Consider the following 27473-nt stretch of genomic DNA (forward strand, 5'->3'; position numbering starts at 1 on the left):
TCGGTCAGGAGGCGAGTCGGCCAGGGGGCGAGCTTGTAAGGGGCGAGTCGGTCAGGGGGCGAGTTGACCTGACACCGTGCATGAAATGGCAGCCAACATGTCTCAGACCCAGGTTCGTTCATGTATTTCTAACAATAACATTGTGCCCTGTTGAATCAGTGAGAGAATTAATGATAAAAGCTGACAAGTGAGAGAATTAATGATACAAAATCTTATGTAAAGGGGAAAGAATGTTGCAACCTGACGCCACTTCAGCGGCTGTGTACAAAGTCTATGGAGATTCAATCCTATTTGGTATTTCAGTGGATATTTTGCCGGAGACGGCAAACCTTCAGTAAACGTTAGTTTGCCGGATATAAATGCACTGAACATGCGCAGTTACTGTTGTTTTGTACTTGAACATTTTCCGGTCACAAATTTTAGTCTGGCTCCATGCCAATATTATCGTTGTATTTTTGTAATTACAAGATGGGAATCAGACCATTTTATAACTTTGGACTTTATTTCCCTTTAAAAAAAATCCTCCAGAGCCACAAATCTGAAAAAGAAAAATTAATACTCTGCAATAAAATGTTTTGAGACATTTTAAAATAATAAAAGAAGAATATTCTTATTAATTTGGGGATGGGAAAAAAAACCCTTAAAATTGTGGCGGGGATCAGGATTCGAACTCGGGACATCCTAGTCACTAGAGCCATTGCTTAACCATTGCACCGACTGTGCTACACAACTTTGGTGGGAATTTAATACATGTTATAATTCAGCCCTATCTTAAAGAGTACAGCGCCCTCTGTTGATATGGATTGCCGCCGGCAAACTTTTAGTAAACGTTAGTTTGCCGGCGTTACCTCCGGCAAAATATCCACTACCTATTTAAAATGTTTCTTCATTGACATCCAAGATTCATGCAGAACCACAATTGACACCAAATTTACATACTGCTAAAAAAACGTGTAAATGCATGACAATATTTTCTTTTGATTTTTGCTATTATTAATGATGTTCTTTTTAACATTCATTGCATTGCCACTTGTATTTTGATTATCTTAGTCTTCAGTCAGTTCTTCGCATCCAAGTCTTGAAGAAGCAACAAGAGTTTACAGAGATGTTGCAGCAGTACCTACTCCCGCAAAGGCTACTCTGCTCCAGACAAAAGAGGGCGCACTCTCTGTTATAACTGACTGGAGCCAACGAGATTTGGAGAGATCGGAGAAAGTGAGATTTCAGTCGGTCCACTTGGTTCTCCCAGGAGAGGGAAATAAGTTAGGAAGAGTTATCAACGCGGGACACTCTGCAGAGGTTAAGGCAGAGTAAGTGTCTATAATGTCGTGAGTCTTGTGAGAATCAAGATCTTGCTGTTTTAGATTCGTGTATATATTTTGAGCTGTTTTATGGGTTGCTATCACTGATCTCTATGTAAAGACTGGATAGCGGATATGCATACAACATTCACACAGTAGACTTTGCATATTGGCCAATTCGCCCCCAGTCTCACGAAGATGGCCGCGTATAATACGAACGTTCTACGCGTAAATACGCGCGCGTTGTATCAACAGTTGACGCGCATTTTGGTCACGTACACATATTATGATGTTCTAAAAGGGACACATTTCCGTAGTGATGATTATTTCAAAACACCGAAAAAGTGATATTTGCGGAATTTTAGTAACCACGACGTTAGAAAAATTGTAGTTAACCTTGGTCAGTGGAGGTGGTCAAAATATAAGTCAAGTGAACCGCGACGTTACAAAAGAAATCATGCTGTCTATAAAAACGGCAACTTGTCCTTTGTAGATCACCAGCCGGTCTCACCAATATGGCGTCAAATTCATTCATTGTGCAGCTCTTTATTAGCTATCCAGTCTTTATATAGAGATCAGTGGTTGCTATGCAGTGTGCTACATTGCAAACTTTCCCCCAAAAGCAATGCAACATATTTCATTTTATCCATAAATGGACCTGCCTCACTGCTATACTGTGAGCAGCTTTTCTGTAACCTGGTTATCTGTTATATCTGAGGACTTTGAACAATGGGCTACTTGTGCTAACAACCTTCTGAGGACCTGAACCCAAGTCCTCCGAAGGTTTTCGTGTGCAGTGGAGTGCTGTGGCCTTGTGGTTAAGGGCATTGGATTCATGGTCTGCGAGTAAAGCTGCAGGTTGTGGGCTCAAGTCTAGCCTGGGGTCATGGTGCGTGTGCCCTTGAGCAAGGCACTTTGTCACTCATTGCTTCTGTCCACCCAGGTAAAATAGGTACCTGTGAGGGCAGAGATGGTTATTGTGATTAAATTAGCTTCCTTGCATCTAACAGGCAGCATTGAGCTATAAACACCCCAGGGAGCTGAGATGGTATTTGGAATGCTTCATTGGCCCAATGAGCAGGGGTAATAATGATGTAGCGCATTGAGCACCAGTCCGGGTGGATATGTGCGCTTTATAAAAACCCACTATTATTATTATTATTACAAACATTATAGGACATTCAAAATCTGGTTTTTGCCCTTCACTGACGTATAAACACTGTATACTCAGTGTATTACCTCTCGAGTGAGAAAAAATCACTCGAGTGGGACTCGAATCTACTACATGTACCTCCTGCTTTCTATCGCAGACGTTTTACCACTCTTCCGCTGAGCTTGCCGGAATCGGTTGGCTGGTTCGAATCTGATATAGCAGAGGGTACCGCAATGAAACTGTTCACAAGATGGAATTTGCGTCGGGGTGATGTACATGTATATTCAATTTTGAATTCAATTTTGAATTTACATGTTGTACATATTGAATTTACATCAATCTGATGCAAAATTCCTTCTTACAAAGCTTAGGACAAAAAATAGGAACGAAAGAAGGGAACAATAACGGTCCTTGGAAGTAGAGTAAACCAGACTTGGTGTGTACATGTAGGTGCGTGGTACAACTATAGAATGCAGGGCCACTTTACTCTACATCCACGCCTCCGTACGGCTGCGTGGAGGCGTGGAGCCGCAGTCGACCTACCTCCGAAAATCGATCGTGGAGTCGTGGAGCCGCAGCTCAGTCGATATCTCCGAGAATTGCGCCCTCTATCGGTGCGCGTCTCTGCGACTCCGCGCCTCCGCCACTCCAGTGCCCCGCGTCTCCGCGACTAGACTCTGCGACTCCCAGACTCCGCGCCTCCGCCACTCCAGACAGTGCCCCGTTGCCCTCCTCCCTTCCTAATTTGCGAGCCCATTTAAAATGGATACGGATGCTTCGTTCTCAAAAAATTCCGCCGAGAATTGCGCCCTCTATCGGCGCGAGTCTCTGCGACTCCGCGCCTCCGCCACTCCAGTGCCCCGCGTCTCCTCCGCGACTAGACTCTGCGACTCCCAGACTCCGCGCCTCCGCCACTCCAGACAGTACCCCGTCGCCCTCCTCCCTTCCTAATTTGCGAGCCCATTTAAAATGGATACGGATGCTTCGTTCTCAAAAAAATTCCGCCGAGAATTGCGCCCTCTATCGGCGCGAGTCTCTGCGACTCCGCGACTCTGCGCCTCCGCCACTCCAGTGCCCCGCGTCTCCGGCCGCGACTAGACTCTGCGACTCCCAGACTCCGCGCCTCCGCCACTCCGATCCGTACCGTGCCCCCAACACGTTTACAAGCACGCCCTCCCTTCCGATCCTTCATGAGAAGCTTAGAAGACAAGTGCATTCGCTGTACTTAGCACTTTTTGCAGGTTTGCATATCTATTACTCCTATCCATCCACGCCTCCAAGCAAATTAAAAAACCTTGCTCCGGCGTGGCCCTGCATTCTATAGTTGCTCCAGGTGCGTTAGCAGTAATCTGGTACATGGTACCCTGTGGAGACATGTGCATAATAGGGAGCAAAAGATTGTTTATGTCTCCACAGAGCAATTTCTATAGATGATTGTGTCTCCACAAGGTTATCGCAAAAAAGATATATGGATTTTACTCTAAAACTAGGAATTTCCAAGGTGGGTTGATCTGTCGCAAATTGAAGTATTTTATGTACAGGATATTAATTCTGAATTTCATTAATTATTTCTGGTTAGGCCAAAAGAAAAAAATATTCGGTCTCTGGTCAGACCAAAGTTCCGGAATTGACGCGGCCACGCGGCTTTTCTTTTTTTTTTTTTTCTTTTTTTTTTTTTCTTCAAGCTTGAAATGTACAGACAAGGTAGGTACTATTTTGCTTTTTTGGTGTCCTCATGTACATTGGTGCCCTCCATAATTTGCCTTGGTGCTTTCGATCATTTGCCTTGGTGCAATTTCCCATTCCTTGGTGCTCTTTGGTAAAAAAAAATTGAGGAGGACCGACTTATTTTTTGGGGGGGCCTTACAATAGGAGCATTTTGAAACTACCCTTGCAAACTCGAAAACTTTAGGACACGAGAACAAAAAAATGACTCCACAAGCATGACAAGGATACAAATTCCAGTATGTGTGACCACATTGTGGGGTGGTATGTTTTATTGTTGGGGGAAATTAGGAGGGAGTTGTGGGGACTTTTAACAATACCGGTAACTATCGCTAGTGTGGTGCCCACAGCTACAGAACAGGTAAGTATGTGGGTGTGCTTTCTGGTGCCAACATGGCCTTCTGCCTGTACCTTACTACAAAGTTACATTTTTGTATGTCAAATGGCAAGAGAAAAACTAGCACACTTTTTTTTTCTCAGATTACTGAGCAGTGTGAGTCCTTCTGGAGCTAAGCGGGCAGTCATTAGGGAAGTCAAGAACAAGAAGGGAGACGAGAAGCAATATGTAGAGGTCAGTGGCTCAAGGAATACTGCCATCTTGGATTTATCTCATTGTATTGTGCTCTTACTGGTAATTTTGGAACTGGGTACCTGTTGCTGTATCAGTCATGAGGTACTTGTCTCTATGGCTGGCAATTTCCACAAGGCCAGCCCAGCAGTCAAAATAAATCAAGTGACTTTAACAGTGGAGTGGTCCTTGCCTTCATCATGTCGGCTGCAGGCGGGAACCCCTTCGGCGTCTCCAATCTTCCCTATCCATTATGCAGGCAGCCAACTCTGTTGTGGTCTCCGCCCCGGCATCTCGTCCTCTGTCTTCCCCTCAGCTTCAGCCCATGAGTCGGTTCCCACAGCACTAGACGGCTTGCTGGTAGCTCAGGGTGTCTGCAGCAGTGCCCTGCCATGCCTATCCGCCTGTATGCGATCCTTTGTGAGATCCAAGGTAGCATGCTGTAAAGGGTGTTACTAGGCACGTGGTCTCTCTAGTCGATGTTAAGCACCATTCTCAACATTCTGGTGTAACACCCATCGAGGGACTTCTGAAGGGTCGTGGTTAAGGACGTTCATAAAATAGGATTAACTGGCTTTGATTGTTCTGAAACCTGTCATAGCTTTGCTTTGGCCAGCTAAGCCAGCTGTGTCTACCAGTCACCTGCTTTTGTTTGTTGATGGAATTTGGCTGTCACAGTGCCTACAAGAAATATGATCTAACTGTTGGTGACTAGCCTGTGCCCTGTGTAAAAAGCATGGTAGGGTAACAGGATTGGATTTTTGACTGACTGTGACTGATCAAACAAAAGGAGGGTAAAGGTTAACAATATAACAAGCTCAGAATACCTTCACAAATTCCTTTTCCCATGTGTTTTTCTTCTGTTAGGTATGGGATGCAAACCATAAACTTCACAACATAGATTTATCAGCACAGGAAAAGCACGGGAAAGTATATGAAGATGGTAGGTGTCTTGTTTAGTTTAAGCCATTTAGCTTCATTTGCAATTACCCAGAAAAGCATCTACCTATTTTAATTAATAAAGTTATGCTCTTGTGTTTGGCTGGTTTAAAACAAGTACATTTAAACCGGCTTGAGGCCTGGACGCGGATAATGGCCCGAGCCGAACATTATTGGCGACCAGGCCCCAAGCCGGTTTTAAACCTACTTGTTTAATACCTGCCAAGCACATATTTATTCTTATTCACATTAAATATCTTTCAGTCAAAAAGTCTGAACAAGTAAAAAATAAAAGATTATAGATTTCCAACGATGATTTTGTTCAACACATTTACTTCATGTTTTGAAGAACACCCTTCTAGCTATGTTCATGGTACATGTATGTGTCTCTGGGGAGTGGTACTAAAATCTCCTTAGATGGACATTGGCGCAAGCGTGGTGCATACTGTGCGAAGTGGCGCAGAACACAGCGGTGCTGTTGTAGTGTGAATTTAGGACTCTACAAAATACGGACTCATTGGTAGTATTGCGCATGAAGATTGTGAACGTTCAACCAATAAAAGGGTAAAAGTCCAAATTCATGTGACACCGGAAAATAGTGTTTAAAACCAGTTAGTGTTTTATCAACCCCTTCTAGCTCTGTTATGGTATGTCCCTCTCGCGAGTAGTCGTAAACAACTCCTTATATAGAGATTGGCGCACGTGGCGCGTACTGCGCGATGTGGTGCAGAACCCGGCGGTGGCAGTGTAGTGTGAATTTAGGACTCTCAAAATATGGACTCATTGGTAGTATTGCATGTATTCCTAAATGAAAATTGTGAACGTTCAAGCAATAAATGGGAAAAAGGGACCAGACTTCATAGAGTCCAAATTTCATGTGACATCAGAAAAGTGTTTAAAACCAGTAATGCACCTAGCTGGTGTTTTATTATCCGTTTAAAGCCAGCCATGTGATGGATAAACTGTCTTAGGTATTATGAATAGCTTATTAAGCTTTTTCATTAACTCAAAATGTCATATTTGCTACATCGGACTCATTTCTACAGAGCACGTCACAATTATTCACAAGTATTGTCTTAACATTGGTGCATTTTGATTTAATTTTTTTCAAGAGTTGTTTGGCAGTTTGGCCTGGGATTCATCAGAGACACGTCTGGTGTACATAGCAGAGAAGAAAAAGCCTAAGACCATCTCATACTTTGACCCCAAATCCCAGACAAATGTACAGACTGAGGAGGAGGCTTCAGGAAAAGACAAGCCAGTCAAGGTAAAGGCCTCATTCCTGGTGTACATAGAGGGTTGGTTTGGTGCTAACACCCAGTAACACTTGTATTGGATATCGAAGGGCAATTCCATATTAAAGGGAATTCATGTACATCATTGGCTTTTTGCTGTAATTTTCAGAAATGAACTATTTGAGGGGTTAGTATAATAGATCAAATATTGTTTAACTGAAATGTTTGAAGTTTTGTGTTCGAAAATGCTTGAAAAACCAAAAAAACAAAACAAAAATGTTTAAGTAGTCTGGTTCCCTTACTCCACTAAAGATAAAATGTATCAATTTATAGAGGTCGGAAAATTGTAAGGTAACGGAACCAGTCTAGCTGGCCTGCACCCGTTCATGAACATGTAACCAATAGCAAACAAAGTTTGGACTGAAAAAAATTGTAAATTTGGAGCAGTAGTTGAAAAATAGTTAGGTTTTTCCAACGGTGGTCAGCCGACCACCGTTGGAAATGTATACAAAAATACCATTTTTTTGACGATGACTTCACACCAGGTGCCATAATTTTACAGGATGTTTTAGACTGTCATTTACCAACATCCTAGTAAGGTATTTCGTAAAAACTTCGATGTTTGCAAATGCTGTAAAGTGGACATGGCTAAAAAGTGGAACATTTAATGAAATCTTGAGAACTACAAGCATCGCAACGTCAACTGTGATATCCAGTCAAAGGGAACATAAATCTTGTCAGTGTTTTTAATAAACAGATCTAATAATTTAACCCTAAATAGTTAATAAAAATGGACACAAATTGATACAGGTTTGCTTTCTGAATTTAATTGTTTATTTTTTCCTGTCCTTTCATCATTGCTGTATCCCAATCATTTTTGACTCGCCAGCCAGGCTATTGAAGGAAAAGTTTGACTGAGCCTGCCGCTGTTTTGACTAGCATTTGGCTAGCGGGCTACCTCTAAAGTCGAACCCTGAAATGTAACGTGAGATACATGTACCATGGAATTGCCCCATGAATCTGTAAAGTCAGATACTGGATGTGAAATACAACCTTGCTGCATCAGGAATATGTGCTCTAGGAATTGTGTGCCTGATCATCAGGGGTAATAATTTTTAAAGCCTTGGCGAAAGGCTAGATGTCAACTGAATAACTAATGATTGGTTGGAATTTTGTCCTCTTAGGATCTGTATTGTAGGTACATAATGTGCTTTTCCTCATTGACTCTCTAAGAAAGCATTGAGCTTATTCAAGCATAATAACATTGTGTTGATGAGGGACCATACATTGTTCTACAACTTTTTTGTTGTATTCTGTAGGGAGATGAGAATGTCCTTTATGAGGAATGGGGTGAAACACTGGTATCCAAACATCATCCTGTGGTCTGTGTACTAGACACCGAGAACCAGACTATCAGCATACTGGACTCTGTACCAGATGAAGTATCTGCAGGACATGTAAGTAGTTATTCCAGTGAGGAAAATGTTACTGACAAATGAGTAATTGACTAAAATGGTAACCTCTTCATGTGGGCATCAGGCACCATTGGCAACGCGATGAAGAGTTCAGTGGTCTCAATTCTCTCGTAGTAACTGCTGAGCAGTTCTTGGGCATGGAGTCCATAGCGATGAACACAAATAATTTGCTTGCGTTGAGATGGAATCGTCGGCATCAAGCACAAAAGTCGTGCTCAGGTTACAAAACTGCAAAATTGTGTGATCATCGTGGAAGCAGCGGCATCTCGACACAGAATAATCGCACCTTTGATATTTATCTTTTGTAATTATTTTTGATTCAGTTTTTATAAAGCAAGGTAAAGAAACCACTTAAATGAAATCTTCATCCATGAAATCTGAGTATTCAATACTAAATGCATACTGCATAGCCCTACTGGTGTCTTTTGGTACAGGGTTTTGTTACTAGAACCACTTCACTTTGTTGTCATACACAAATATTTCTGTTGTGTTTATTCAGTAGATGGCTTGTTTTGTTTGCGGAAGTTTGTTAAAAACTCGATAGCTTATTTGTTCATTCACCAAAAATGTTTCTGCAATATTAGTGTCTTTTTCTCTCTCACAAACAGGCAATATGGGCTCCCAATGACTCTGGCATTGTATTTGTTGGTTGGTTTCATGAACCATACAGACTTGGTGTGAGATACTGCTATAATAGAAGGTAGGGGATGATTGTTTTGGGGGAGTGTGGCCGAGTGGGTAGGGCTTGCAACTCATGATCAGAAAGTCATGGGTTCAAATCCAGTCACTGGCCATATGTTGTGTCCTTGGGCAAGCCACTTCATCCCCACTTGCCTCTCTCCACCCAGGAGTATAAATGGGTACCGGCATTAGCTGGGGAGTAACCTGCGATGGACTAGCATCCCATCCAGGGGGAATAGAAATACTCTCAGTCGTTTCATGCTACTGAAACCAGAGATAAACATCGGCCTGATGGACCACATTGGCTCGTGACAGACTTTACTTACTATTTTAAAAACCTGCTTGTTAGTCTGTGCCTGTAATTGTTTTTCTTTTCTTTTTCATTTTATGAAATTGAGCTTTGAAAATCATAGTGCATAGGAATACAGTTATGTTAGGTGGCATAGTTACAGTGAATGAATCGAAGATTCTGAACTACCAGTAGTTGACAAACTAGTTCGCCTCGGGAACTAGTTTGTCAGCTTCCAATACTGGTACCTCACGGAGTGAATATTGTCTGTCCACCCTCAAACCATGTAATATTTGTATACTGGTGTATAGATTGTAATGTGGTCTACCACCTACTCATAGATGAACGCATTACATGTTTTCTATTCCTGCCAGGAGTGCCTTGTACTTTGCCCAGTTTGAAGGCAACAGTTGTGGTGAGTCCATTATTGTTTCTTGAAAATGTTGATACTTGTGTTTGTTGTATTTGTATACTAACAAATATGGACCACATGTACTTGTATATTTACATCTTCTCTTGTTAAGCCGTTTGAGGCAAACATTGTACCCAATTTGAGCAATTTAGCTTTTGTCCTTCATTATTAAATATAAGCCAGTTTAGTATTCCGACTTTCTTTGATGATTTTCCTTTCCTTGGTTAACAATTTACCACATGTGTGGATAGTTATACAGGATACTGACAAAATTGAAGAAAGCTTCTTGTTATGGACTCTTTAAGTACAAAACATCAACAAGTTTTGCACTGCACCATGTTGCACAGTATTGTGTATGCTCCAAGTGTCAAGAAAAGTTTCCATTTTCTTTTGATTACGAATGGAAAATTACGGATCGCATTTTTGGCACATTTATCCGCTGTTTTCAGTCCCAAGTAAAATTTGTGAAAACTTTATGTGCACATGCATTGTAGAAATACCAAATTGGCTAGTGTACTAGCCCAGGTGGACTCCCTTTTCTCCCTACGTTACGGAGGGAGTCCAGGGTATGAAGTGCTCAAAACCGGGCGAATATTTTCAATATTTTTTACCTTGTTGGAGAAGCCAATTTTTACGTCGTAGTATTCTATGTGTCCTTATCTATGGTATTGGGCCGCTGGGTTCAGAAATTCCATTTGCGATGCTGACCGACCTTAATCAGGAAAATAAAATCTAAAGCAACGTTAAACTTGTACGTGTTTGTAGACTCTTTTCATCAGTTTCTCACCGCCGAGTCTATTCTAGTCGTACATGACGTACGTCCGTGCAGCGTGTAGTCTGGTTCCCTAGACCTGACAATTATTCTCGGCGCTCATATCACGTCTGGTCTGGGAGCCAGACTATGCAGTGTGAATATGCAGTGCGCACGCGCGATTTGCTTAGTAACCACCCTCATACGCACGCGCACTTACTTGAATCTAATCATCACTAATCCAATGACCGAGCGTGTTTTTGCGCCAGTTACCAGAAACATGTTTCGGCTTTGGTCATTGGTTGAGCGTTTTCGTGACGTCGGTTGGCTGGAGTGACGTCACTGTTCCAACCAAAACTAAACAAATGAGGGCGCTAGCGTGCGTGCGTGCTTTCGTGCGCACGTACATGACGTACGACTCGGAAATAAAACTGATGAAAAGAGACTACAAACACATACAAGGTTAACGTTGCTTTAGAGTTTATTTTCCTGATTAATGCCGGTCAGCATCACATATGGAATTCCTGAACCCCTGGATCGATAGAGAAGGACACATAGAAAATGTAGGTGTGAAAAAGCTTCTGTAACGAGGTAAAACGTAACAAAAATCTGGTCCAAATTTTGGGTGGTCTTGTGTAGAGAATTCTCATCCTGGACGTCAGTCGTAATGCAATGAAGACTTCGTCCAACCTGGGCTAGCTAGTGTACATTTGTTTTAAAAAGTTAAAAGAAACAAATTCAAACAGAAATGCATTACAAATCTCGACTGTCGTATTAAAAATTGCCCATTGTTATATTTCCCATTTTTATATGAGTTTTTTTTTTCTGCATGTTCTTCTTAGAATTCTAGAAAATTCAAATTGTAGGGAGTATATTTGATTTTTTGGGGGGCTTAGTTTGATTTCTTAAACCTTGCATTTTGTTAACAGAAGCCCTTAGTAGAACAGACTTGGCTTTGTGGTGTCCACGTTTTAGTCTGGACAAAACTAAGTTGGCGTACTTATGCAATGAAGTCGGGGGACCGCACCGGCATTGCGGCCAAGTCGTTGTGGTAAGATTGCATTCAAAATGTTTTGTTTAAGTCACAATGGTTTTTTTGATTACTTTTTTTGCGAACAGAACTACTGAGCACGACGGACAAAAGTATATGGTGCCCCCGATTTAGCCTGGATAAAAGCAAGTTAGTTTACTTGTGTAATGATGCTGGGGGACCCCATCATCATTGCAGTCAGGTTGTCATGGTAAGGGCCAATTATAGACCTCAAAGGAGGTCACATGACCAAAGGAGGGGTGCTCTTCCCACAGTGTCGTTGTTTAGTCACGTTTTCTCTCTTTGCCTTCAAATTTGAATCTCGTAATCCTTTATTTTTGTGTGAATTTAGTTATTACCTTAACTAAATACACAGTTAATATTGTTGTATCCCCGTAACAAGGTCGTATCTCCTAAAATGGGCCGACGTGAAACGCAAGTTTCAGAATGTCAAAAGGTCGTATCTCACTTAAAATAACCCGGATGTACACACAAAGTCAACTGACGTCGATATGATCTTGTTGCACGGAGCGTATTCGCGCGAGACATGACTTTGTTGCAGAATGGAGTTACGACTTTGTTGCACTGATGCGGCAATATGTAATAATATAGCGCTTTATACTTAAGGTTTCAAAGTGCTTTACAATTATCATCTCTGTTCATCAGGAATGAGCCCTTTTTTTTGTCGTTACCTTCACAGGTACCCATTTATGCTCCTGGGTGGAGAGAGGCATTTGTAGTAAAGTGTCTTGCCCAAGAACACAAGCTCCATGTTCCCAGTCAGGGTTCAAACCCTTGTACCACGGCACATGAGTCAAACACTAAACCATCAGACCACAGCACCCCAATATCACAATATTCGGAACAAGCACAGTGCCAGCATCCTCCAAATCTGGAATGCTTGTTTTCATTGTACCGTGCATTGATACTTATTAGAATTGGTGTATAATTAGGCCAAAAAAACATAAGTCTCCGGTTTCTGGTATGGAGCTTGTCCAAAAAGTGGTGCGGCGACGCGGCTTTTTTTTTTTTTTTACCTGACTTTTTTGCTTCAAATGTCGGCTGATTACTGCAAATGGTGCCCGACTAAACTTAGCGCAAATATATGGGAGTCCAGAGAGGCCACATAAAGCTTTTTCTCGACCATAACCCAATCTAAAAACACGTTAAAATTGTGCAGTAGCAGGATTCCAGTCAAACCAGTGAGTTTGGCGGTTTTGAGACATCATCTTTCATTGAAATTTTTTTTTTTTCATTTTCCCGACGCGCATGGCTACGGCGACGCGCGCGCATACCAGAAACCGGAGACTTTTTTTTTTTGGCCTTACCCATGTTTATTTTTATATTACAATATTCGTCTGTTGTGAACATTGCATTGGTACTTGGCATCCCTCACATAACACAACAGCCTCTCCAAACCATTGTGATACACATTATCTGCTGCATGACAAGTTCAAAGTTAATGTGTCTCAAAACCTGACATTTTATAAAACCTGTTTGCCAAATATTATTCACATTTCACCAACAAGAGAAATACATGTAGGTTACTTGCAGACTTTTTTGTTATCTGTTTCTTACAGTATGATTGGGCTTCCAAGAAGACCACAATTGTTGTAGACACTGTGCAGAAACCTACAGGTACGACTAGACTCTGGATATAAGTATGAAATTGATAACACTTTTGATTAGAAGATATAAACTTAATTACAATATTTAGTGTCACAGATGTGTCCCATAGCATAATCACTAGTCTAGGGGCTAGACGTCGTTATGGTTTGAAAAGCGATAACACACCGCAGCGATAACCCGCTGCTGCAAGAGGGCACTATCATGACCAACCAATATCACCCATGAACCCGTCAGAACAACGTCTAGGCCAATTCCTATTGGTTGTGTAATGCACGCGCACCTGTTTGGCCTATTAAATATATGTGATGCGATCAAGCTAAATGAGTCGTTTGTCGGGAATTGTTATTTGGAGATACAGGCCAAAATAAGATCACTTCATCGCATCACTTCTTGACATCTCTTGGTGTTCCGACTTCCATAATTTAAAAGATGGTATCAGCATGCGATTTTCACAGCAGTAATGCTGAGATTGTGCTCTTTTCAAATCTGTAAAAAAATAAAAATTGACCAGGGTCGACAAACGGCTCATGTAGCTTGATTGCATCACATATGTAGCGTGTATTAAAAAAATCATAGTAGTTCCGAAGCAAACTCTCAAATTTCTTCCAGTTATGTGAAAGATGCAGCAAGACATTTGTGCAGCTTCACTGGTCAGCTCTTTTGTTGTGTGTAGTATGTGTGAGACTGAACATGAACAGTAATTGCCTGCAGAAGTCGCGCATGCGCACTAGTTACCCTCATTTTTCGGGGGGGGGGGGGATTTTAGGAAGTGGCCTCGATGTTGGTACTGACAAGTCTGTGGGCAATATTGGTTGGTCGTGATAGCGCCCTCCGGTGGCGGCAGGTTACTGCTGAGGCGGGTTATCGCGTATCGAACCATAAAAAAGTCTAGCCCCTAGACTACATAATCACATATTCTAGGTTATCTCAATTATCTGCACATTGCACAAAGGCACATCCGAGGGTGTTTCACAAAGATTGTCAAACCATTAATGTTATTTTTCAACAGAAAGTCAGAATCAACCTTAGCAAAAAATATGCGACCAAGAAGATTAATTTGCAAATTTAATGGTTAAAGATTAATCGTTTGTGAAAATAAATTGATTGTTAGGAAATTGAAGATTAATTGTAAAGTTCAGTTTTGTGAGATAATCTCAGTTCACTTCAAGTTTGTTTGAGTTACATGTTGGGAAATACAATATTAGAAATTATTATTTATATCAGGCTTCCGGCGGTAAAAATAAATCAGCATATTGTATGCTTTCATAAAAAGTTGACTGCAATAACATTGTTATTGCAGTCAATCCGGGCATTTTCGCAGGTTCCCGCTTGATCAAGAGCATAGAAAGTCACAGTTGTCAACCACTCAACAGAGCGTAGCGCGCGCGCGTACCGTCGAACACGGAACACGCTGCGCGCATGCAGCGCGCAGAAGGCCAGGTATATGCGTACTGTTGTTAACAATTACAGTGGCAGCTTCAAAACGTTTGATGTGAACGAAAAAGATGTAATGAAGACAGTGTCTTGAATTGTGCTTCTTGTGGATCAAGTCAGCCTGATATAAATAATAATTATAATATTGGATGGCTTGTTTTCGGTGGATACAAGAATATATTGCACTCGCTATGACAATATTGCACTCGTCTTCGACTCGTGCAATATTGTCATAGCTCGTGCAATATATTCTTGTATCCAACTCAAAGCCATCCAATATTATATAATTATAATATAGCATAAACATCTGTAAATTACTCATATGTATTTTTGGTTCACTTTGTCATTTAGCTGGCTCCCCCTTCCCTGGTATCTACATCTTTGGTGTTAATCCAGTGGATAAATGCTGGATGAGTGATAACAAGCGTCTTGTGATGGCCTCTTTTTGGGGAAGTAAAGAGGTAATGCACTCAATAAGCTGTATCCATGCGTGTCCTGTTAAGTAACCAGTTCCACTTTTATTCAATTGAAATTTATAATAACTTACATCAGCAAAATTAACTTTGTTTTCACCTTTGCACATCAGTGACTTCATCAATGAATAGAGTTTTAATTTTTATATGCATTGCTAACCATATTTCCAAATCTTCCTTTTTTAATATTACGCAGGAACTTCTTGTCATAAACACAGAGAAGTGTTCAGTGACCAGATTGACCTCTGACCCCATCTTTGGGGCATGGACTGTGCTTGATATTATGGATGATATCATACTAGCCACACGCTGTGCTCCAAACAGACGGCCAGAGTTGGTGAGTATGAAGGAGTGTTTTACTAAAATCCTTTGGAAATTCTAGGTGTAGTTTGCTTAAAGGGAATATACATCATTTGCTTTTGCTGTAATTTTCAGAAATGGATGGAATTGAGGGGGTTGGAAATATATAGCAAATATAGTTACACTGACTTTTTTGAGGTTTTGGGTTCGAAAATGCTATAAAAACCAAGAAAAACAATCATGTTCCTGTAGTCTGGTTCCCTGACTCCATATAAGAAGAAACAGAGCAGTTTACATACATTGGGGAATTGTAAGGTCAGGGAACCAGTCTAGCTGGCTTTTACCCGTTCGTAGGTGTGTAATCGATTGCAAACAAGTGCGATGGTCAATTGGGGCCAGTATTTGAAAAAAAGCCAACGCTGGTCTTGGAAATTGATACAAAAATACCACTTTTCTTGAAAATGACAGTATACCAGGTGCCATGATTTTACAGGATGCTTTACACAGTCATTCACTAACAGTCCAGCAAGGTATTTCAAAATGATTTGGTAGTTTTATTTTTTGATGTTTGCAAATGTTGTATTTTCCCTTTAAGTAAAACAATGATTCACTGACAACAATGTTAGGAAGTCATTTGACACCATGGTTACATAAGATCAACAACGCTGAGTTGTTTTCATTTGGTATTGGCATCCTTGTAAAACTAATTTGGCTGTGTTGAAACTTCCCAAGTCATCTTTCAGCCCAGCACTGTAACATCACAGTCGCAGTAACTTAAAGTTGTATTCCCCGTCGTATTTTTGAGTTTCATCCCAACAAATAGAGTCCTTTTCATTGCTATTTTACTAGCAGTACAAAAGTTATCCAAAAAGAGACATCGACCCCCTCAAAAATCGACCCATACTTAGTTATTGACTCATTTCTTTACAAAATTATGAATTAGCTGCGGCTTGACAATCATTCTGTTACCGCGGGATAGGCTGGTTCCCGCCTCACAATCATTATTGACAACGTTAGACGTGGAGCCAGTCTGATCGCAAAACATATCTTTTGTGCCCAAAACAAAAGCTTTTTTAGAGGGTTGCAGACCCCTCCCCAAAAAAGGAGGGTTTTTTTAAGAGCACTGTAGGAACAGATCTTTAACAGGAACATTAGTTGTGCAGCCGTCCCCACTGGACTTAATTTTAACCCAAATGTCGGGACTATTGTTTTAGTGAAGTTCTTCATGTAGCACTTTCAAAATCTAGGATATGAAAGCCCAATTCATAAGCTTTCTTTTAGTACAAAAATCATTCAAATCACTTATGCGCTTTTCAAGTTAAAACACAACCACCGTTTTAAAGTTCTGCCCACGGATCACACAAAAGATGTACCTTTCAGCAAAACGAAAACAATTCACACACATCCCTATGTGATTTTTTTCATTTTGCTGAAAGAACACTTACCTTTTTGTGATACGTGGACAGAACTTTAAAACGGTGCATGTGGTTAGAAATCCGTAACTTGAAAAGTACATGAGTGATTTGAATGATTCTTGTACTAAAAGAAAAGCTTATGAGTTGGGCTTTCATATCCTAGATTTTGAAAGTGCTACATGCAGAACTTCACTAAAACAATAGTCCCGACATTTGGGTTTCTCTTTTTTTTACTCGCCCTGTAGTTTCTCCCTTCCCTTACAAATAGTGTTTTCAACCTTGGACCCAATTGGCTGTTTTGTTTTAGGTGTTAGGTGAGCTACCATGTGAGGGGCATGAGTCTGGCATTGCCTGGATCTCACTAGATGCTAGTGCTGCCAACCCTGACGACCTACATGTATCCTGGGAAATCCTTCAACTCAAGGCCAAGACGCAACCAAATCCTTCACATGGTCAGTCCATTATTTTTCAGTGTCCTGATCAAGCGAGTCACGAGTAGCTACAAGTCAGTCACAAGTCCTGCAGTCTGAAGTCAAGTCACAAGCTATTCAAATGAACTGTAATAAAAGGCATTCCTTTGTCATTGTTCATCCCGTGTTGCTTTGTTCATCCCCTGTTGCTTTGAACTGACTTGTGGTTCAACATGAAAGTTGACCTGTGAATGACTTGTGCATTCCAACTCTGCAAGTTTTTTAGTTGAATACCATAATTTTAATGCCTGCTGTTCGGACATGTCTAAGTACATGCATGTTGGGATTGAAGGTGCACGTACTGTCCCCGCACACTGGAACCAGGGGGGGGGGGGGCCTCCTGCTCTGCCCCCCCCCCCCCCCCCCGAAACAAAATTATGACAATTATACTGGTAATGATGTCCGTCTGCGCACAAAATTCATACTGAGCCAGCTGGGGTACGGGGGTATTTGTACACAATTCTGTGATATAGTGTTCATGACTGTCTGATTTGAACAGCGCTCCCTCTGAAAGTATGGTACAACCCCCCCCCCCCCCCCCCGAATTGATTTTACAAAGGTCAAGTGTCCAGAGAAAAAAAAATGTCTACAATTCAGCATTTATTTGCTAATGGAAACCTCCCCCTCAGCCCCCCCCCCCCCCCCCCACAAAAATTCCTTGATCCGCCCCTGGGACCAGTATGCAGTATGCCATATCGCGGTGTGGCGCACGGCAGGCAACTAAAACTATTTACTGGCTTCTTATCAAATCTAGCTTTTTACACAATATATGCATGTCAAACTTTTCAGGGATCTGAAAAGTGCTGTGTTGATGCAGCTTGGTGCCCACCTGCTGATTGTGAAAAATATGATTGTGAAAAGCATGCAAACAATTCATATGACAGTCAATGCTACATTGATACCCAAAATGAAAAGATGTTTATTTATGCGTTGAATGAATGGTGAACTCTGCAGGTGTTGTTGACTATGAGGCCATTCTTCTGACGCCAAGCCAGACATCTAATGGAGGCTCACCACCACCACTTATTGTTCTACCGCATGGTAAGTCAGTATCTTAAAGGGAATGTACAACATTTGCTTTTGCTGCAATTTTCAGAAATAAATGGATTTGGAGGATTTGTATGTTATAGCCACTATTGTTACACTGACTTGTTTCACGTTTTAGGTTTGTAGATGCTGGAAAAACCAAGAAAACCAATCGTATTCTTGTCGTCTGGTTCCCTGACCCCACTTAAGATGAAACGGAGCAATTTATAGACTTTGGGGAATTGTAAGATCAGAGAATCAGTCTAGCAGACTTGAAGTCGTCACAGGTGTGTAATCCATTGCAAAGAAAATGCAGACGAACTAAATATGAAAAAAATTAAGAGCATTTTTTGAAAAAGAGCCAGTTTTCCCCAATGCTGGTCAGCCGCCCAGGGTTGGAAAAATACAGTTTTTCTTGAAAATGTCAGCACACCAGGAGCCACAACTTTACAGGATGTTTTAGACTGTCATTCCCTAACAATCCAGTGAGATATTTTTTGATAATTTGATCGTTTCGTTTTTTGATGTTTGAAAATGTTGCATCTTCCCTTTAACAGGGTAACTGAAGCACACAGTTAATATTGGTTCACGCATGCAGAAAGAAGCCCCGGTGATTTCCTCCATCCTTGTGCACACGGGAGGAAAGCAAATTTTTCACTTTTTATTTTGTGTCCCCAAAAAACCCACTTAGGCCAGAAAGTAATGCCTCTGGCGATTTATAGGGAATTTCTAGATACAAAAAGCGACAAATCCTGGACAAATTGAGGGAAATGACCCAACTGTTTGTAGCCCTGTACATTTTCAATGGACCGCTTTCGTTTTTTGCCGCCAGGCCCATTGATCAGATATGCAACTTTTCCGGTTTTAACTGGAATTCCGGATTTTACAAAAAATCTCACAAAATTCAGGTTTTTCTGGCCGTCAAAATAAACCGGAAAAAGGGAAGAAAAACTGTGGAAATGCGTTGATTTTTACCTCGTTAGCGCTCTCGATTTAGTACATTTAGGCGCACACACGGCACAACGTTGTTCGTTAAAGCAGTCTTAAAAACAGTCTTTGTTGTTGCCGAGCCTACATGCGATACAGGCAGTCGGCCAACGTACTTTCACATAGTATACAACGGCGCCTCGCGCGTGCTTCACCGCGTGCGGGCATGTTGTATGCTGAGCATACGTACATTCAGCCTGGAAATCAGGTTTATCATTTCAGTTATTGGTGGTTTCCGATCGCAGTCATATATGTGAATACAAAAAACGCCGGGCACATGTACCAACCATGTTTCCGTCAACGCATCGCGTAGTGCAAAAGTCCTGTACACCGACAGCAGTGTTGTGGAATCGTGCATGTTTCGTGCGCGTGTCGAAATTACGTTGAAAATTCGGGTAGGCAGAATAAATATTAGGAATTTTTTATTATCTCTTGTACCGGTAGGTGGTCCACACAGTGTACTATCGGCTGAGTATCTGCTGTCAGTGTCGGCGTTCTGTAAGCTGGGATTCGCTATTCTATTGGGTAAGAGAATAATACAGACTTTTGTATGTCTGAATTCAGGTGATTTGGCTGAGTTCTGTGATTCACTGGTAGTTTGCTAGTGCAATTAAATACACATATGTGGGACACACATGATAGTTGAATCAACATACTTAACCCTAACCGCCCTGAATCCTTCAAAATCCTCTTTGCCAAAGTGGAGGAATTTGGAGGATTGAGATTACATGGCAAAAGTGCGTTACTGATTTCGTAGGATGCACTTTTTCAAGGTCTTGGGCCGGACTTTGTGTTGTTTTTGCTCAGCCATGCATAAATATAGGCCTGGATTATGCTTGAAATCCTCCGTACTGCTCCAGGATGTCACTGGCCAAGTCTTGACAGTCACTGCCGCAGGATTTTGCAGGATTCAGGCAGTGGTCACCCCTCCATGGACCATATTCAAGAAATAATGGAAGAATTTGCAGGATTGAGGCTATATGCTATTTTTCCATGAGGCCAATTGGAGGATTTTGCAGGATTGAGGCTTCATCCTAGCAAAAAGGCCTAGGGAGTTGGGGTTAATCGGGGAAACTGTTACCCAGTGTTGTTTTTTTCTTATTTCTAGTGAATTACCGAGGCTCTTTAGGGTTTGGTCAAGCCAGTATCCTATCACTACCAGGTAACGTGGGACGACAGGATGTGGATGATGTGCAGGTATCTATCTCCATTTGACTTGAAACCAGGGACACGCGTCCTTTTTTTGTGCCAAGAAGATTATTAAAGGTTTCTTGTGTTGTAGTGACCGTGAAAGCTTCTTGCAAATTAAAAGTATGGATACGTGTATGCATACGTTTAGCTATTCGGAACCATTATCACCAATCAGTTGTTTTGCTTCATGTACACAAGGCAGTTGCTTAGTTATCGGGACTGTTACTAATCCAAAATGGCAGCCTTTGATGAAAGCCTAATGGTGCATATGTGTTTATCCTCTTTTAATCAATGATACATTAAACAACTTATCACAAGTGAGGGTGAAAATTGACAATTTACATGTACTATGAAGCATGGCACGTGCAATACCATGCCGTGCATCCGTTCACTTGCAAAATTATATTCGAAATTTGAAAATTTACTGAGAAAAGAATGGAATTACTTTCAGTATCTTTATGCAAAAAAAAAATGGCAATATGTAAAAATATGTTTAACCAAAATCTTAACTGACACCGCCTTATGTTTCTAAGGGAACCTCATATTATAACTAGACTCCCATGATGCCTTGCATTTCCCAGGATGCCGTGCTGGCAGCAGTGCAAACTGGGAAGGTTGATCAAGATAGAGTTGTTCTTTGGGGAGGATCACATGGGGGATTTCTAGTCACACATCTGATTGGTCAGTATCCGGTAAGTATATTTGCATATTGGTACCTGTCCTCCAATCAACAACCCTGACAAAGTTGATTGACGTTTCCTTTATATGGACTCCGTGCACAAGTACCCCCTCAACGGTTGCCAAGGGAGAGTTGGGGGAGACCACTGGGAGGAGCATTCGAACGCATTCCCAACAGCGTCTAGCACTCGAGCGAGGACGCCACTGTTTTCATACACATTCGAAACAAATAATCTTGCGTACTTCGTGCCATACATGCGGGAACCAGTGTGTTCGTGTTCTACATAACCCCTGAGGACCGACACACAAAGGGAGATCCTTTCAGTCCTCGGAAGTTGGGTCTTTTGTTGAAAACGGTCCTCTGTGGTAAGTTTGTGTGCTTAGTCTATGGGAGAGTGTTATATTATAGGGACAAAGGGAAACACAACACATTGTCCTCGAGAGTATAGTAAAACAAGAGTGGGTGCACACATGGTGTGTCTCCCCCACTGGAGTTCCTGAAAGTTGTCAAAAGCGTCATCTTCTTTTGGCACACAGAGTGAATTCAAGATAATCTCCCAAACAGAAAGTTGTGTGTCCCAGCAGTAGAGGAATCTATTATTTTGAAAAGTGAAGTAAACATCCAATTGCAACACATGCTTGAAATACTTATATCCTTGAAAAATCTGCCCGTCTGTTATCATGAACCATATTCTTATTTTGATATTTGAAAACTTTACTCTTGAAGTATCCCAGAGATTTAGAGTGAAATTACGGTAGGGTACCAGGCTAGAACACCTGCCATGCACTGTATTTTTCCAAACGCACATTTTGTGCTACTAGTGCATTCTAAACTGTATGTAGCAACTCTAAGTTGATTGTGGTTGGTCCTTTGAGGACCAATCTTATTTCCCCCTCTGGTAATATTGAATTCATTTTACATCCAAGTTGGAAGGGTATAGACTATTCAGAGTTGTAATGACTCGAGTCACTGACTCGACTCGAGTCCGACTCGAGTCACATTTTTGGTGACTCGACTCGACTCGAGTCCCTAAGGGTAAATGACTCGACTCGAGTCACTGCGAGCAATTGACTCGACTCGACTCGAGTCACTGCGAGCAATTGACTCGACTCGACTCGAGTCCCTCATCAGAAGACTCGACTCGACTCGAGCGAAGGCTAATAAGACTCGAGTCCCCAAAATAAAAGCAAAACTTTGCGAAAAGTATTTGCAATGATTACGGTGCAAAATTTATGCTCACTTCGCATTGCGAATAGCAGTCATGTACAAATATACAACGTGCCACTGACTCCCACCTCATGGTTCTAGAACGCACAAAATACTATCCAGGAACCAGATTTTTAAACACATTTTCTAATTCGCTGTTTCATCATTGGCTTTGGGCGATTTCTTATAAAGCCTCTTGGATTCGGACGCTGGTTAAACTTATGGCATCCTTTTATAAATTTTGGTATACAGTGTTCAAATATTCGTGACTCGAATTGACTCGAGCTAACTATTTGACTCGACTCGACCTTTTGACCTAATGACTCGACTCGACTCGAGTCACTTCTTTAAAATGACTCGACTCGACTCGAATCACTTCTTTAAAATGACTCGACTCGACTCGAGTCACAAAAATTAGTGACTCGTTACAACTCTGAGACTATTTGCATTTAGCAGCTATCATTGGAGGTAATTTGTATTCAATAGCAATGAATGCACTAATGGACAACTCATGTGTGCCCCTGAAAAACAAAAGCGCAGTCCTCAGAGATGGCTGCAGTGCAACGCATCTATTGTCATACACTGACGTCCAGCCCTTTGGTTTCTTGACAGTTAACTCATTTAGGGTTGACTTTTTATAAAATTTGGGTGAGGGGTTACCCTGAGTTAACAAAATATTTTCAATTATTGAATATTCAAATATTTGTTTATCAATGTCGATTTTGCTTTCATTCTTAGGACTTCTACAAAGCTTGTGTTGCGAGAAACCCAGTTGTAAACATTGCATGTGAGTACATGTATTCCAGAATCTAGTGCATCAGATAGTTTTGCAGTTATTTTGTATTGAACAAAAATGAGCATTAAACATTCTAAGGTACTTTTTATTTCTTTTTAAATGTGGAAAAAGTTCCTAGCTTTGTTGTAGTGAGATGATTTTTGTCGTAATTATTTGTTATAAAAATAATTAGGTCATCATAATTCATATTAATGGTGTGTTATTCATTTTCCACAGCAATGCTAGGAAGCACAGACATTCCCGATTGGTAAGTCTGGAGAAAAAACATTCTGAGCGGAATTTCCAGTTTAGGATTGTTTTGGAATTGCTCGTAATTGAAGGCCAAAAAAAAAATCTAAATGTGTGTGTCATAGGCTATCATGAATATAAAATGACTACATATAGTCCTACATCATCATCGTCAGTCAACTGCTCCGCAGTCGGTCACAATCTCTTTCCATCTGGCCTTATCTTAAGCAACAGAGGAGATATTTCTCAGTGTTAACTCATATCCCATGCTGATAAGCCTGACAATGTACTGGTTGTGAGACATCCGAGGGCGATCTCTTGTCTGTTTTCCATAAAATAAAATAAGTTAGAAGTATTACAGTGTTAGACAAGGTTAAGCAAAAAGTTCTCGAGGGTAAAATTACTTTTTTGATAAAGCATAGTCTCTATGCAGTTTTAGGCTACAATAAGGGAATAACAGTGTGAGGAGCCGGTCTCCACTGCGTGATAATGACCGGGTTTGGGGGTGACAGCTGTTAATGGACCGAGACGAAGTCGAGGTCCATTAACAGCAGTCACCCCATTAATAAATACCTTTTTAATAAATTAATAAATACCTTTTTAACGAAATAAACAGTTAAAATGCTTCAATTTTGTGACTTTCTTTCTGCGATATTTCCAGACTTGTTTGTGTTCATGTTCATGGGCCATATTTCAAAATATGCGTGGTACCCTGTCTCTTCAATAAGCGTTGTTATATACAACACAGCCGGGCCCAGGCTGCGCTGGACAACGTCTTCATTGCGTACGCGTACGATGTCCAGGGTTTGGACTTCTGCTGCCGTAGCAAAACAAATCACAACAATGTTTTCATATTTTTACCTGATGGAGGAAGCTGAAATTTCGTTTACACATTCCTTGTGTCCAAAATTACAAAGATGCTTGGTTTAGAAAAGGTAAATATGTCGATGGGTGAAGTGTTTAAAGAAAATAAATCGTAGATCTACGCTTGCGTCGTAAACATCCTCAGTATACTGCACTGCTGTACGATGTCGTTTTAAAACTTCCTTACATGCACCTACATAGCAACTGTGTTGCGTACGCGCGCAGCAGTCTCACGCGAAGGTGGTTGAGCGCATGTGCAGTGCTGTATTGTTACAAGTTGCCGTATGACTGTTGTAAATTTGGCCAATCATTGCCTTCCATGGGACTGGATCAATGCTGGTTCAGGGGCCATTTTTTCGCTTGTTCTTTGAAGCCGATCTTTATATCACCGTTAATACACCCCCACGTGATCGAGTCTCGACCAATCAGAAACCATCAACTCTCCAAGGTATTTATTAATAGGATTTATAAAATTAATACATTCTTCTTTTTTTCGTAGGAACTACTGTGAAGCTGGTGTGGGACCTTTTGAATTTGACAAGTTGCCATCTCCTGAAATTTACCAAGCTATGCTGAGTAAATCACCCATCATTCATGCCAACAAGGTACGTCTTAGCATCAGAGATTGTTGGCAACGAGCTTAGATGATTTATATTGTAGTTTGTCTTTATTAATTACTTGTAGGATGTATGTTCTTGAGTAAAACACTGTGTTAGAATGACTAGGTACTTGTATATAGGGTAGAGTATACAAATATATGCATTGGCTACTTCGAGTGATGTGGTAAAACTCTTGCTTGATTCAATTCAATTGGCTGACATCTGGACACCATCTGGTTTGAGGATGGTGATATCTGCTGAGTCAAGTCTTTTGATAAGAGAATCAAGTCAAATTGAGCCATTTGCTCACAGTGACTTGAGTGGAGTCGAGTCATTTGCCCGTTATGACTTGAATCAAGTCATTGAAAATTGTGACATAAGTCAGACCAGAGTGGAGTCTCTGACTAGAGTCATTTCGAGTCTGCAAAAAATTGAATATGGGAATGAGAAATGCTTTTAGGGGAAAAGAAATTCTTTAAAAATGTCCATGACTCAACATAGGATACTATATCTTTTCCATTTGTGGTTGTATGTATACAGCCTGTCTCAAAAAAAAATTATACAATCGAAAACGATTTTTTTTTTTCAATATTAAATCTCAACATAAGTAAGTCGTTTTGAACATCACATTAAAGAAAAAAGACCAGGCTTTCCAATACTTTTTGTTTCATCTCATTTGCTTTTGTCAATCCAGAGATAACTCCAGTTTACTGCGGAACACGAAAATGGAGTTTGTGCCACAGTAGTCGAAACAACTCTGCCCATGCATAAAAGTGGCACAAAATCGATTTTGGTGTATCGCACTAAATTGATTATATCTCTGAATTGACAAAAGCAAATAAGATCAAACAAACACTATTGGAAAGCCCAGTCTTTGTTCTTTAATATTATGCCAAGTAAGAATGACTTATTTTGAAATTTTATATTTAACCAATTTGTTTTCTGATTGTACCATTTTTTTGGAGACAGGCTGTAGATATGTAATTGTTGGGAATCTCCAGTAGGATGCATTTTAACCAGTAACAAGGATTATGATTTCTGATGCCATAGGTAAAGACACCTACCATGATTGTGATCGGTGATGTGGATCTACGAGTTCCTCCCAAACAGGGGCAGGAATACTACAGGGCTCTCAAGGCACATGGTGTCACCACAAAGTAAGTATGCAATATTGCATTGAAGTCAGTTTTTTAAAGAAGTTGGGGAATGCTCGAAGACATTTCCGTAATTTTTCAGGTAAATGTAACCCAAGGTGTGATGAAATAAAAACGACTATTGTGTCTGTCATGAAATGAGTACAAAAGGTACTTTTGAGAGCTGTTTTTCAGGTCCTGTTTCGACCCGAACGTGCAATTTGTGTAAAAGTCGTCGTTGGGGGCAGCAAACAAAACATAGTAAATCGTGACGTAATAAACAGGACTCGTTTATACTACGCTGCATCGGGAGTCCTGTTTATTACGTCACGATTTACTGTGTTTTGTTTGCTGCCCCCAACAACGACTTTTACACAAATTGCACGTTTGGGTCGTTTATACTACGCTGCATCGGGAGTCCTGTTTATTACGTCACGATTTTCTATGTTTTGTTTGCTGCCCCCAATGACGACTTTTACACAAATTGCACGTTCGGGTCGAAACAGGACCTGAAAAACAGCTCTCAAAAGTACCTTTTGTACTCATTTCATGACAGACATAATAGTCGTTTTTATTTCATCACACCTTAGGCTACATATACCCGAAAAATGACGGAAATGTTTCGAGCATTCCACAACCTCTTTAAGAATTCCCAGCCCACATAAAGCAGGATTGACTGCCTTGGACTGTTTTAGTAACTTGATACAGCTATGCGTTGACTCAGGGTGAGTGATAAAACAGTGTGACCACAACTTGCCTGTTTTGTCTGTTGACTTAGTTTGACAAGTCACGGTGCTTGCTTGACATGTGATCTGACTGCTGGTGACTAGCCTTTGTTAAAAGTACAGCAGGGGAAGTGGAGATGAATTTTGACTGTCTGTGACTCTTTAAATATAGCAGGAGGGTTAATGTTGAATTATGCCGTCAATGCCATATTTTTATTTTTTTCCTTTTCAGAATGTTGGTGTATGCAGGCAACTGCCATGGTCTGGCCAGAGTTGACGCAGAGTCTGATTGCTTCATGAATATGTATAAGTGGTTCACCTCATTTATATAAAAATGTTGCACCTTTCCTGAACAGCATTAGAAATTAACTGTCATACTGATAATTGAGTTTTTTTGTATCAAAAGTCAAGCTGGCTTAACGTGCGGACATTACGAATAATGATGACAAGTAAAGTGTTGATACTAACTATGCAATATGTATCGGTAGTTTGTGTGGGAATTGATCTTGTATTTTTTTTCCCTCACACCACATCTGAACTTGTTAGGCCAAAAAAAAAAAATATTCGGTCTCTGGTCAGCGCGCGCGTCGATTTTAATCATGCGTGTCAACTTTTTTTTTAACTTCAAATTAACACGGAAGCTACAACAGCGCCCTCTATTGCCGCGCCTCCTCAAATTTGTGTACCAAGGAGCACCAAGGAATGGGGAAATTGCACCAAGGCAAATGATAAAGGGCACCAAGGCAATTATGGAGGACA

General features: G+C 40.9%; 1 protein-coding gene across 2 annotated transcripts; it reads left to right on the forward strand.

The window, feature by feature from the left end:
• Window positions 1–27283, forward strand: LOC119721882 (acylamino-acid-releasing enzyme-like). Of its 2 annotated transcripts, none has more exons than XM_038191817.1 (22): window positions 1–112; window positions 1051–1310; window positions 4660–4750; window positions 5615–5690; window positions 6799–6953; window positions 8241–8378; window positions 9005–9096; window positions 9741–9781; window positions 11459–11580; window positions 13140–13197; window positions 14974–15083; window positions 15292–15432; window positions 17118–17262; window positions 18235–18321; window positions 19738–19818; window positions 20402–20490; window positions 21066–21176; window positions 23108–23156; window positions 23382–23412; window positions 24757–24862; window positions 25907–26013; window positions 26947–27283. In XM_038191817.1, the coding sequence occupies exons 1-22, from the start codon at window positions 86–88 to the stop codon at window positions 27044–27046; spliced, it is 2217 nt and encodes a 738-aa protein (XP_038047745.1). In that variant the 5' UTR covers window positions 1–85; the 3' UTR covers window positions 27047–27283. The 2 variants fall into 2 exon arrangements, with proteins under 2 accessions (XP_038047745.1, XP_038047744.1); XM_038191816.1 differs by lacking the exon at window positions 11459–11580 and adding an exon at window positions 11649–11770.
• Window positions 27284–27473: the final 190 nt, after the last annotated feature.

Source organism: Patiria miniata, unplaced genomic scaffold (genome assembly GCF_015706575.1).
Source record: "Patiria miniata isolate m_02_andy unplaced genomic scaffold, ASM1570657v1 HiC_scaffold_14, whole genome shotgun sequence".
NCBI classification, from domain to species: domain Eukaryota; kingdom Metazoa; phylum Echinodermata; class Asteroidea; order Valvatida; family Asterinidae; genus Patiria; species Patiria miniata.

Bases quoted from the DNA above. Each gene is read 5' to 3' on its own strand.
- LOC119721882 (XM_038191817.1), top strand. From the start codon at position 86: ATGGCAGCCAACATGTCTCAGACCCAG. The intron at 20,491-21,065 runs GTATCTATCTCC...TGCATTTCCCAG, and splicing joins AGGATGTGGATGATGTGCAG to GATGCCGTGCTGGCAGCAGT. The intron at 26,014-26,946 runs GTAAGTATGCAA...TTTCCTTTTCAG, and splicing joins GCACATGGTGTCACCACAAA to AATGTTGGTGTATGCAGGCA.